Raw genomic sequence first — 13,123 nt, forward strand, 5'->3', positions numbered from 1 at the left:
GAGGCAGAGAAGTCAGGTAACTCACTTGGATTTGTTCTTTGGGGGGTGGGGGGGGATGTTGGAAAGACCTGCCTGAGATTTTACATTTAGAGGTAGGGTGTTTCCTCCTTTTATGCTTTCTCTTGCCTCCTCCATGTAAATCATTTAAAGTGGAGGTTCCCCCTAAAAAAAAAATCTAACAATACATTCAGAAGACTGATTACACTGCGGGTATGCTGGGGGTTTTTTTTTTTCTCGTACATACCTCGTTATCGCCGTTTCATCCCTTGGCTTCCAGGTATGATTCTTGCTGGACTGGTCGTTCCTAGTTGATTAAAATAAAAAGAGATTCTGCGCAACGTATCACGCAAGTGAACTAACAGTGTCACATAAAAAATGAAAAATTAATAACATAAAGTGATAAATATTAATAAATCGCTGTTAATATAAGAGCTGACAAAATTCAGCAATGAATATATCCAAAATACAGTGCAGTGTAATCAGTCCACAAATATATGCAGTACTCTGAGAATTAATGTGCAAAAATTGTGAAAACAAGTTGTGCAAAGGGATTTGAATGAGAGAATCCAGTCCCAAAAAAATATGTACACAAATCAGCTGTCAGAACGGATGCACTGGATGAAGATAAGCACCAGCTCGATACTGTAAATACACAGCAGTGTAGCAGAAGATGAACCAGATCCCTGACTGAGCTCCCGGGACTCTTACCTCTCAGCCCTCCTTAATGGGCATAAATGAACAGCACACTCGCAGTCTTCTATGGGTGGTCACAACTGCTTCCTCTCTCAGTCTGATGAATCCTCCCTCTGTTAGATCAGGTGCTCCTCAAAACCGAGTGGGTAAATATAAAGCAGGAAGAGCAGAAAGAGAGGGGACTCCCATAGTGAGGTACCGTAAGGTGCAGGTATAAATTTTATTAAGGAAAAGCCTGCGCTTACATTTAAAACTTAAAACATGTGCAACGAAGGAATAAACAAGCGGCGTCTCAATCGCCAGCTTACGTCACTCCCCCAGACGAAGACACGTGATGTCGTAACGCGTAGGGATTGGAGGACCTACACCCGGAGTGACGTAAGCTGGCGATTGAGACGCCGCTTGTTTATTCCTTCGTTGCACATGTTTTAAGTTTTAAATGTAAGCGCAGGCTTTTCCTTAATAAAATTTATACCTGCACCTTACGGTACCTCACTATGGGAGTCCCCTCTCTTTCTGCTCTTCCTGCTTTATATTTACCCACTCGGTTTTGAGGAGCACCTGATCTAACAGAGGGAGGATTCATCAGACTGAGAGAGGAAGCAGTTGTGACCACCCATAGAAGACTGCGAGTGTGCTGTTCATTTATGCCCATTAAGGAGGGCTGAGAGGTAAGAGTCCCGGGAGCTCAGTCAGGGATCTGGTTCATCTTCTGCTACACTGCTGTGTATTTACAGTATCGAGCTGGTGCTTATCTTCATCCAGTGCATCCGTTCTGACAGCTGATTTGTGTATATATTTTTTTGGGACTGGATTCTCTCATTCAAATCCCTTTGCACAACTTGTTTTCACAATTTTTGCACATTAATTCTCAGAGTACTGCATATATTTGTGGACTGATTACACTGCACTGTATTTTGGATATATTCATTGCTGAATTTAGTCAGCTCTTATATTAACAGCGATTTATTAATATTTATCACTTTATGTTATTAATTTTTCATTTTTTATGTGACACTGTTAGTTCACTTGCGTGATACGTTGCGCAGAATCTCTTTTTATTTTGATTCTTGTTCAATGTTATGTAAACATTATTAGGTTTTGCTGCACCATATTCATTTATTATTTTTGGTGGGTACATTTATTAAGGGTCTATTTTAGCGCAAAAGCACTTATCACTTTGTTCCTAGTTGATTGACGTTCCTCCGACCGGCGCATACTGTGCGTCACTACTTTCTGACAGAAGCCGAGCGCCATTGCGCAGGCGCCGTATAGAGTCGGCTCTATACGGCGCCTGCGCAGCGACGTACGGCTTCTTTCGGAAAGTCGTGACGTCAAGTATGCGTCGGTCGGAGGAAAGTCAATCAACTAGGAACGCCCAGACCCGAAAGAATCATACCTGGAAGCCTAGGGATGAAACGGCGATAACGAGGTATGTACGGAAAAAAAAACAGCATACCCGCAGTGTAATCAGTCTTCTGAATGTATTGTTAGAATTTTTTTTTAGGGGGAACCTCCACTTTAAATGCTTTACATGCAGGTATTTTTTACTATTGAAAATCCTATCGATCCACTCCATTGGGGTTATTCCAGTTAGTTAAACCTGAAGCAGCCTCCAATAGTGTAATCACATATTAATTAAAAGCAATTGAAACACACTTACAACGATAATTTGTAAGTGCTTGCATTACAATTGCTACTGCGCATCTGTCACTTCCTCAAACCCTCTGCATTTCATTGGCTGGAAGTTCAGAAATGGACATATACATTATGCAGGATGGGTGGAGGGCCTATATGCTCGATACATGTTAAATGACAGAACAAGGGGACTTTGGAGGCTTTTGTTTGTTTTGCAAACAGTCTGTTGAATTTTGTCATCTTGTCCAATAAATGGTACACACTCTGGAAAAGAACCAAAGCTGCTGACTGAATTTTTTTGGAGGAGTTTCATACATACCTGTGCGCTCCACAACAATACTAATAATTACCAGTGGCGGAACTTTCATAGTCGCAGCAATCGCAGCTGCGACCGGGCCCTGTAAGTCCGGGGGGCCCACCTGACTGTCACACACAGTGTTTGTTGGCTGATGCGGTGCGCAGGGTTGCCACTCGTACGGGATTCACCCGACAGTACGAGTTTTGAATCCTGTGTACGGGAATCAGTCTGCCTGAGCCCCGGACACACACAGTGCTGCAGAGTCTCCGAAGTTCCCCGTGCAGGTGGCTCCCTCCCTCCCTGCACTGCCCGGCGCTCTGGCCGAATCTCCGGCGCTGTGTAAAATTTGCGGTGACAACACACTACAGCAGAGCAGGGTGATTGTGCTGTGAGGGGGAGAGACGCGCTAGTGTGCCTACTCATGCAGACACAGCCTCGGCATGTGACCTGTCTGGAAAGCGGGAGGAACAAACACAGCCGGTGTACAGAGCCTGCCGTGCAAACTAAGGGGACACCGACCGCGACCGCTGGGTGAGTGCAGAGCTGAGGCTCTTTACTTTCCTACAGATCAGTCTCTCTCCAGTGTGGGGGTTTGTCATGCTGGTCTTTCCAGGGAGTCCGGACATGGCTGAAGATTGCAGTCTAGTGTTCTCCCTACAGTACCATCCTGGCATAATTACTGTATGTGCAGTGCTCACTCAGTAGCCTTTATCTATCTATCTGCTTTGATTTTTTTGGGTTTTTATTTGGTAATTAAAAGTCCACTGCCTGCTGACACCGCTCACTGCCTACTGACACCGCTCACTGCCTACTGACACCGCTCACTGCCTACTGACACCGCTCACTGCCCACTGACACCGCTCACTGCCCTGCTGACACCGCTCACTGCCCTGCTGACACCGCTCACTGCCCGCTGACACCGCTCACTGCCCGCTGATACCGCTCACTGCCCGCTGACACCGCTCACTGCCCGCTGACCCCGCTCACTGCCCGCTGACACCGCTCACTGCCCGCTGACACCGCTCACTGCCTACTGACACCGCTCACTGCCTACTGACACCGCTCACTGCCTGCTGACACCGCTCACTGCCTACTGACACCGCTCACTGCCTGCTGACACCGCTCACTGCCTGCTGACACCGCTCACTGCCTGCTGACACCGCTCACTGCCTGCTGACACCGCTCACTGCCTGCTGACACCGCCGCTCACTGCCTACTGACACCGCTCACTGCCTACTGACACCGCTCACTGACTGCTGACACCGCTCACTGCCTGCTGACACCGCTCACTGCCTGCTGACACCGCTCACTGCCTGCTGACACCGCTGACTGCCTGCTGACACCGCTGACTGCCTGCTGACACCGCTGACTGCCTGCTGACACCGCTCACCGCCTGCTGACACCGCTCACCGCCTGCTGACACCGCTCACCGCCTGCTGACACCGCTCACCGCCTACTGACACCGCTCACTGCCTGCTGACACCGCTCACTGCCTACTGACACCGCTCACTGCCTACTGACACCACTCACTGCCTACTGACACCGTCCACTGCCCTACTGACACCGGTGGCAGCAGTGGTACTTAAAGAGGGGTGGTACTTGAGGGGGGGTGGCCGTGGTGCGTGGGAGGATGGGATCAGTAAGAGGCACAGGTGGTGGTGGGAGAGGATGGCACTGCCACCCCCCCTCAAGTACCACCACAGCCACCCCCCTCAAGTACCACCGCTGCCACCCCCCTCAAGTACCACCACTGCCACTTCCCCCTCAAGTAACACAGCTGCCACCCCCCCTCAACTACCGCTGTTGCCACCCCCTCAAAAAAAAAAGTATCAAAATCATGCCTTTTCGGGGGGGGGGGGGGGGGGGGGTCCTTTGTGATTTCTTGCACCCGGGCCAAGAAGTTTCTAGTTACGCCTCTGATAATTACATTATTTATTATCAATAATCATGGCTAGGCTTTTGTGCAGTCTCCCTCGGTTTTTGTGCAGTCTCCCTCATCGCTTTGGTGCACATGCATATCTCGGATTATAATCCGAAGAATCTATGTAAAAAATAAGTGCAGCGCAAAACATACAAAACAAAACTAAAATGAAAATGAATGAAAAGAAGCAGTCCATGCTCTTCATGTAAAACTTCATAAAAGATGGTCAGCAAGCACCAGCAAGTGTCCAATGTGATTAATGATATTGATAAGGTGACTTGAGTGACAACCTCCACCAATAGTAATCTTAGCAGCTCACCTCAGATACTAGACCCCTGAGTGAATCAGTTAGGTCACATAAGCAGTTCCCTTTAAGGGATAAGCAAACGGGATCTCTGAATAAGATCAATGCCAGTAACTTGCTATGTAGTATAAAATGTCACCATCAAATTCCAAGCAGGTGGATAGAAGAAGCAACAATCTAGTGTTTTCCGTATTCTTATTAAATGTATTTAAAAGGTAAAAGGTGCACTTACAAACAAAGCACGGAACCTCAGTGCAAAGGATTTCAAGTGTGTAATAGTGTACTCCACAAGAGACAGCATGTAGGACGCGGTTGACGTCACGATCAGTAGTCACGTACGCGTTACATCCCAGGGGGGTGGGACTTCATCAGTGGTGACGGAATGATGCTAGTCACCTGCTTTACATACATAATCAGCTGACGTCTCTGGTCAATCCCGGTAATTGTGCACAGCACATCACCATGGCAACCTGGCAATTATGCCAAAAGGTAAACAGAAACCACAGCATAGAAAGGAGACAACATAAATCATCATGATATGTTGTAACTCCAAACAAACATTGCAGTTTAAAAAACTAAACAATGCTAAATACACTTAAAATGTATCACTATCACACATGGATGTAGAATTAATAAAAAATATGTAAAAAATCATGTGCATTATCCCACGTCCCTGCTGACTCTCATAGGTCACTTGCTAATAAATCACACACATTCTCATTAATGACAAAAAGAAGAAAAAAAAGGGGGAAAAAAAACAAAAACTATTTACATAAAACCGAAGGTCAGAAATGAAACAATTAATATCAAATTCAACATTTAAGCCTCCTGGCACCAAAACGTTGGTCTCATGGATCCAATGAGATTCCCTGCGACTGACCTGATGTTAAAAATTGCCACCTCTCTAATGTTTTGTGACTCTTTCAATGCCCCAGAACTTCAGACGCCTAGGGTTTTGGTTATGGACCAACTTAAAGTGCCTAGACGTATTGTGCTTTTTGAGTCCTTTTTTATAAGTTGACCAATCTTATCATGTTTATTAGTGGCCGATGAAAAAAAAACTCTTTCGGCTTCTTAACATTGCATTTAGAATGCTTGCAGGCCGTGCCTCGCCCACAGGCATATAATCCTGAGAGGAAGGAAAATAACCTACTTTCTGACTGAACAGGTGGGTCAACCACACCTGGAGCCAGTCGCTCACGTAGGGAAGGGGCTTTTTTATATACAAAAGAGGGTCAGCATGGTAACAGAGGGCCCAGATAAGATTGGGGATTTGATATTTTGACCCTTATGCCGCGTACACACGGTCGTTTTTAGGCATGAAAAAAAACTGTGGGCCATATTCTCTCTAAATATCCGCCTGCTGCACTTAGGGCACTTACACTCCGCTGTCCCAACTTACTGGAGCAGGTGTTGTATTCCCCAAACACTTGCTCCATAAGTTGGGACAGCGGAGTGTAAGTGTCCCGGCGTAGCCTGGCGGATCTCCAAGGGGGCGGCTTCTATTCAAATGAAGCGCGCCCCCGATGCGAAAGAACTGGGCATGTGCCGGGCTGCAAAAAGCCCAGTGCGCATGCTCCAGTTCTCGGCGGAAAACGTCAATGACGCCGACGTGTGCGTCATTGACGTAAAGTCGTATTCAAGAACGACTTACGTAAACGGCGTACCCGACGAAAAAACACGACGGGGACCCGACGCCATCCGTAACATGGCCTACGCGAGACTTGCGGAAACTTACCCCTCATATAGCAGGAGTACGTTTCCGCTTACGCAAACGACGTTAGCGACGGTTACGCGACGCGAACTCGTTCGGGAATCGGCGTAGAAAGATCATTTGCATACGCAAATGACTCCTTCACGTAAATGCCATCTAGCGGCGGCCGGCGTCATTGCATTTAAGATCCGCCAGTGTAAGTGACTTACAGATGGCGGATCTTAAGTGTATCTATGCAAAAATGATTCTAAGAATCAGGAGCATAGATACACTGGCCAAAAAAGGGAGTTACGATGGAGTATCTGACTTACTCCATCGTAACTTCACTGAGAATATTGCCCGATGTTTTTAAAAACGCCATTTAAAATGATCTTGTGTGGGCTTCACATCGTTTTTCGGCTTCTGAAAAACGACAACATTTTTTTTTTTCGAACATGCTGCATTTTTTAATGTTGTTTTTTAAAATGTCGTTTTTCGGGTTGTAAAAAATGATCGTGTGTGGGCTAAAACAACGTTTTAAACCTGCGCATGCCCAGAAGCGAGTTATGAGACGGGAGTGCTCGTTCAGGTAAAACTACCATTCATAATGGAGTAAGCACATTCATCACGCTGTAACAGACAGAAAAGCGTGAATCGTCTTTTACTAACACGGAATCAGCTAAAAGCAGCCCAAAGGCGAATAGAACTTCCCCTTCAGAGTGTCGTCGTACGTGTTGTACGTCACCGCGCTTTGTTCATCATTTTTTTTAAAACGATGGTGTGTGGGCAACATCGTTTTTAATGATGAAGTTGGAAATGGACATGCTGAGAAATGTTGTTTTTTTTTCATGCCGAAAAACGACCGTGTGTACGCGGCATTAGTGTTCCAGCGGCTGTTTTTAGGTTGTATTTGCGCTGGTTGATCTACCTTTTCTATAATCAGAAGAAAGTTGCTAACAGGCAAGGAAGAATCGGTTTTGGCATGGGCGACAGTCTCTTCTGCAATAAAAGTTTACCTTCTAGCAATTTATTTTTTTAAAAAATTCTGAATAGTTTAGTGTTTTAATTTACTGTGCAGCCTGTTATCCTGTGGTGTTAGTCCTTTTAGGCTATGAAGCCTCCTACTAGTTGTGTTCTGTAGTTTTTTTTTTGTTTGTTTTTTGTTTTTTAGATTATTAAGAGAAAGTGAGTTGTGTATATCTTTGGGTAATGGTGCCTTTGCAGCCATGACAGCACTGCTGACATCTAACAATACTACTCATTCAGATCTAATAATCTCATCTTCAGAGTGTGTAAGATGTACTAATGAGCGCTGCTTCTCCCAACACACTTCTGATATGCGTCTGGCTGTCCAGACACAAATTGACGTAGCCACAAGGGGTAGAGTAAAAGATGGTATTAGGTCTTTGTTTTACAGATGGAATTCTGTTATACTTCCTATTGTCTGCAGGAATAGAAATTGGTAAATTAGGAGCAAGTTTTAAGCATTTTGAAAACGTGAGCTTGAGAGAGCTTTCCTTCTCGCTGTTATACCTTAAACATAACTTTGTCCTTATTGATAAAAGATGTAATCAGATACTCTGAAGTCAGGTTTAAATTGTTAGACTGTGCAGTCCACTTAAGAAAAGTAAATTGCCTGACTGCAGGCTATGCTGTCCTCAGCAGGAGGCTACATATCCCATCATTAGCACAGTTTAAGGATCTTGTACTCTATGGGCAGAGAATGAGATGCTCCATGTAAAGGTCACTTCAAAGTGAACATTTATCACAATGTGTAGGAAGAGCTTTTTTTTTAAAGGCCAGTACCAAAAATACTATGCTTTTCCAAATGTGTTAATCAGCAAATACAACCATACCATGCCAGTTAAAGTGGTTCTAAAGCCTAAACATTTTTAACCTGAAGACCCCTTTAACACTGGGGCACGGACCACTTCAGCGGTAAAGTGCTGCTAGTTTTAGTGGCGATTTAACGCCGTTATAGCGTCACTTTAACGCAGTTATAGTGTCACTTTAATGCCACTAGTAGGGCGCTTTTAACTCCTAGCTAGCGGCCGAGGAAAGGGTTAAAACCGCCCTAAAAACAACTGCCGAAGCGCTTCAGGCGCTGCCCATTGATTTCAATGGCAGGGGCGGTTTAGGAGCGATGTATACACCACTCCCGCACCGCCCCAAAGACACTGCTTGCAGGACCTTTTTTCCTGTCCTGCAAGCGCACCACCCCAGTGTGAAAGCATTCGGACTTTCACACTGGGGTGACTTGAGAGGTGCTTTTCAGGCACTATTTTTAGTGCTAAAACGCCTGAAAAGCCTAATGCATTCACTATTTGAATATCATTATTTTAATAAGATAGTTGTCTGTATAGAAATTGATGAATTGAAGGTGGTGAGTGCTGCACATATTTATTTAATATAGTTATGTGAATCCTTACTAACAGTATTAACGAAAGTCCTGTGCTTATGTCAGCCTATCACAATTTAGCTTAGCGTAGCCAATTAGCTGCTGTAAACCATGCCGTATATTTAAAGAAAAATAAAAAATGCAGAGCTATTCATTCTGTGAAGCGTCTTCTACATTTGTTCTGTGGGGGCAAATATTTATCTTAGGCTGTTTATTCTCCACGAAAAATGCTATTCAGTCTACATAATAGTGTGAATGAGGGAAATACTGCATTATAGCCAGGAGCTGATAATTATTGTAACATTTTTACTGTGCTGATCTTGCAACCTTATTACAATATTTTCCTGAATTACTGTATGAAGAACATTTAACCTGATGAGACAATAGCCTTTTTTTTTTTTTAATAAATACACCCCCAAGTGTTTGCACTGTACACTGTTGCATTCTGTACTCTGTTACTAAAAGCCTAGATAATTTTGTTATTTTAAATAAAGTTTTTTATTTGATTATTAGGAAATGTCAGAAAATACTCGGCAAAAATATGAAACTTTGGGAAGATGAGGTGTACCGCTTTAAGAGTATTGGACAGTTGAAGGTAATTTTTCTAATATTTTTTTTAATAATGGCAAATGCTTTTGCTAAAAATGCTTCTTCCTATACCACATTAACACGTTTTATTCCTATCCCAGTGTTTGCTGTGATTGAAATTAAATTTTTTTTTTTTTTTTTTTTGTGGAAAGCATAATTTGGTGCCTGGTTATTGTGACCAGTGATAATGTGGTATCTGGCAAAAGTGACTGGCTAGCTAATATATCTGCCTGAACAGTGATCCTTAACTACAGACGACAAACCTGTTGCTCAGCCTTGCTCACATGTCTGAGCCCTAAATGCATGCGTTTTGCTTTTACTAAAAGATGTACATTTTCTCTACTCATTTAAAATGTGAATGGAGTGTTTTAGAATTATATACACAGACGGTAGACGCACAGTTTGTTTTATCCAGTTGTGCAACTTATAACATCCAAGATAAAGACAAAGGGCCAGATTCACGTAGAATTCCGGCGGTGTAGCGTATTACATTTATGTTACACCGCCGCAAGTTTTATGGGCAAGTGCTTGATTCACAAAGCACTTGCCTGTAAACTTGCGGCGGCGTAGCGTAAATCCGTCCGGCGCAAGCCCGCCTAATTCAAATGGGGCGTGTATCATTTAAATTAGGTGCGTTCCCGCGCCAAACGTACTGTGCATGCTCCGTTGTGAAATTTCCCGCCGTGCTTTGCGCTAAATGACGTCGCACCGACGTCATTTTTTGAATGTCGACGTGAGTTACGTCCTTTCCTATTCACGGACGACTTGCGCAAAAAAAAAAAAATTTGAAATTCGACGTGGGAACGACGGCCATAATTTAACATGGCAAGTCTAAAGATAGGCCACGAAATACCAGCTTTAACTATACGACGACTAGCGACGACGTAAGAGAATGCGACGGCCACGCATACCTTCGTGAATCGCCGTAAACAGCTAATTAGCATACCCGACGCGGAAAACAACGCAAACTCCACCCAGCGGGCGCCAAAGTATTACACCTACGATCCAAAGGCGTACGAAGCCGTACGCCTGTCGGATCGAAGCCGTCGTATCTTGGTTTGAGGATTCAAACTAAAGATACGACGCGGCAAATTTGAAAGTACGCCGAAGTATCAGCAGATACTCCGGCGTACTTCTTCTCTGAATCTGGCCCAGAATATCAGCACGTCAGAAAATAAATAAATCAAACAGAATCACTGAGTTGGAAAAAGGATCACCCCCTTGTGTCCACTATTTTGATTAACCATCTTTTTCTTTAATTACAGCCTTCAGTCTGTTGGTATATGTGTCTCCTAACTTTTCGCATTTAGACTTTGCAATGTTTCCCACTGCTCAAGTTACAGTAAATTTGATGGTGGCCGTTTGTGGACTGCAATTCCCCATATTTTCAATGGGGTTTAAGTCTAGGCCAGGGATATGCAATTAGCGGACCTCCAGCTGTTGCAAAACTACAAGTCCCATCATGCCTCTGCCTCTGGGTGTCATGCCTGTGGCTCTCAGTCTTGCTATGCCTCATGGGAATTGTAGTCCTGCAACAGCTGGAGGTCCGCTAATTGCATATCCCTGGTCTAGGCTCTGACTAGGCCATGCAAGGACATTCACCTTTCTCCTTCAACCACTGTGTGGTCATTTTTGATGTGCGTTTTGGGTCACTATGTTGGAAGGTAAACCACGTTTCCACTGACAACTTTCTGGCAGAGGGCAGCAGATGTTCCCCAAGAATTTGACGGTATAATGCATCATCCATTTTTCCTTCCATCCTGACAAGTGCTCTAGTCCCTGCTGCAGAGAAACATCTCCATAACAGGATAATACCACCTCCATGCTTTACTATTGGAATGGTGTTATTTGAATGGTGGGCTGTATTGGATTTCCGTCAGACATGTTGTTTGGTTTTAAAGTCAAATAATACAATTTTAGTCTCATCTGACGATAACCCCCCCCCCCCCCCCATTCTAGGTGGCCTCAGAATCTTCAGAGTGTGTTTTGGCAAAGCTCAGCCATGACTGCATGTGGCCTTTCTTGAGAAGTGGCTTTTTTCTTGCAACCCTCCCAGATAAGCCACATTTGTGGAGAGTTTGTGAAATTGTTGTCACATGCACACAATGACCACTCTTTGTCATAAATTCCTGCAATTGCTTCAGAGTTGCTGTGAGCCTCTAGGTAGCTTCTCTGGCCAGTTTCCTCCTGGCTCTTTCATCCACTTTGGAGAATTGTCCTGATCCAGTGAGGGTCTGTGTTGTACCAGGTACCTTCCACTTCTGGATAATAGACCTCGCTATGCTTTTAGGCATTGATAAAGCCAAGTCATTTTTAGGAGGGGGTGATTATTTTTCCAACTCAGTGATTCTGTTTTTGATTTTTTTTTTCTGACATGTTGGTGATATGTCTTTCACTTGGGCTTTGTAAGTTGCACTGAATAAATACAGCTGGATGAAACAAACACTGTGTCTCTTTCCTTTCAGGCTGCCAAAGCAACAAAATGTGGGGGGATTCTTTTCTATACCCACTCTATAGAAACATCAGTGCCTGACCTCACAAAGGTGCTTCTGGAAGAATGGCCAAATATTCCCTTAGACACACTCCTAAACCTTGTTGGACAGCCTTCCCAGAAGAGTTGAAGCTGTTATAGCTGCAAAGGGTGGGCCAACTCAATATTGAGACACGTTCAGATTTTTTTACAACAAATGTTCGATGTGAGCTTTTGGTCGGATATTCTGACTGTGTGTAGGCTCCATCAGAAATTTTCTGCCGGAATTTCCAACAACAAATGTTTGAGCGCTGGTTTTCCATTTTTTTCGACAACAAACGTTCTTGTTGGAAATTCGGATTGTCTAAATGCTATTCCGACGCACAGAAATCCTACGCCTGCTTGGAATCAATGTGATGCACGCTCAGAATCATTGAACTTAATTTTTCTCGGCTCGTCGTAGTGTTGTACATGACCGCGTTCTTGACGTTCGGAATTTCCAACAACATTTGTGTGACCGTGTGTATGCAAGACAAGTTTGAGCGAACAATCCGTCGGGGAAAAAAAAATCCACGGTTTTGTTGTCAGAATGCCTGATTGTGTGTACGCGGCATTAGACTGAGATGCCATTAAAGTTCATGATGTGCATGTAAATGCAGGTGTCCCAATACTTTTGGCAATCTTGGGGCAGATCCACAAAGAAAGTACGCCGGCGTATCTATTGATACGCCGGCGTACTTTCAAATTTCCCGCGTTGTATCTTTGTTTTGAATCCTCAAAACAAGATACGACGACATCTGGGTTAGATCCGACAGGCGTACGTCTTTGTACGCCTTCGGATCTTAGATGCAATTCTTCGGCATCCGCTGGGTGGCGTTCCCGTCGTAATCCGCGTTGAGTATGCAAATTAGCTATTTCCGACGATCCACGAACGTACGAGCGGCCGTCGCATTCTTTTACGCCGTTTACGTTCGTCTTTTTTCGGCGTATAGTTAAAGCTGCTATCTGGTGGCGTACCCAATGTTAAGTATGGCCGTTGTTCCCGCGTCGAATTTGAAAAATGTTATTTCGTTTGCGTAAGTCGTCTGTGAATGGGGCTGGACGTCCTTGCGACGTCATT

At 44.5% G+C, this 13,123-nt stretch overlaps 1 protein-coding gene across 1 annotated transcript in view; it reads left to right on the top strand.

Moving 5' to 3' along the window:
* The window catches only part of VPS41 (VPS41 subunit of HOPS complex), a 377,598-nt gene that overhangs the window by 266,755 nt on the left and 97,720 nt on the right, over positions 1–13,123 (top strand). Inside the window, exon 16 of the mRNA XM_040353190.1 lies at positions 9,459–9,540. Within this exon, the coding sequence (XP_040209124.1) occupies positions 9,459–9,540 (82 nt within the window). The remainder of the gene's footprint in view (positions 1–9,458; positions 9,541–13,123) is intronic.

Source organism: Rana temporaria, chromosome 5, assembly GCF_905171775.1.
Source record: "Rana temporaria chromosome 5, aRanTem1.1, whole genome shotgun sequence".
Lineage (NCBI taxonomy): Eukaryota > Metazoa > Chordata > Amphibia > Anura > Ranidae > Rana > Rana temporaria.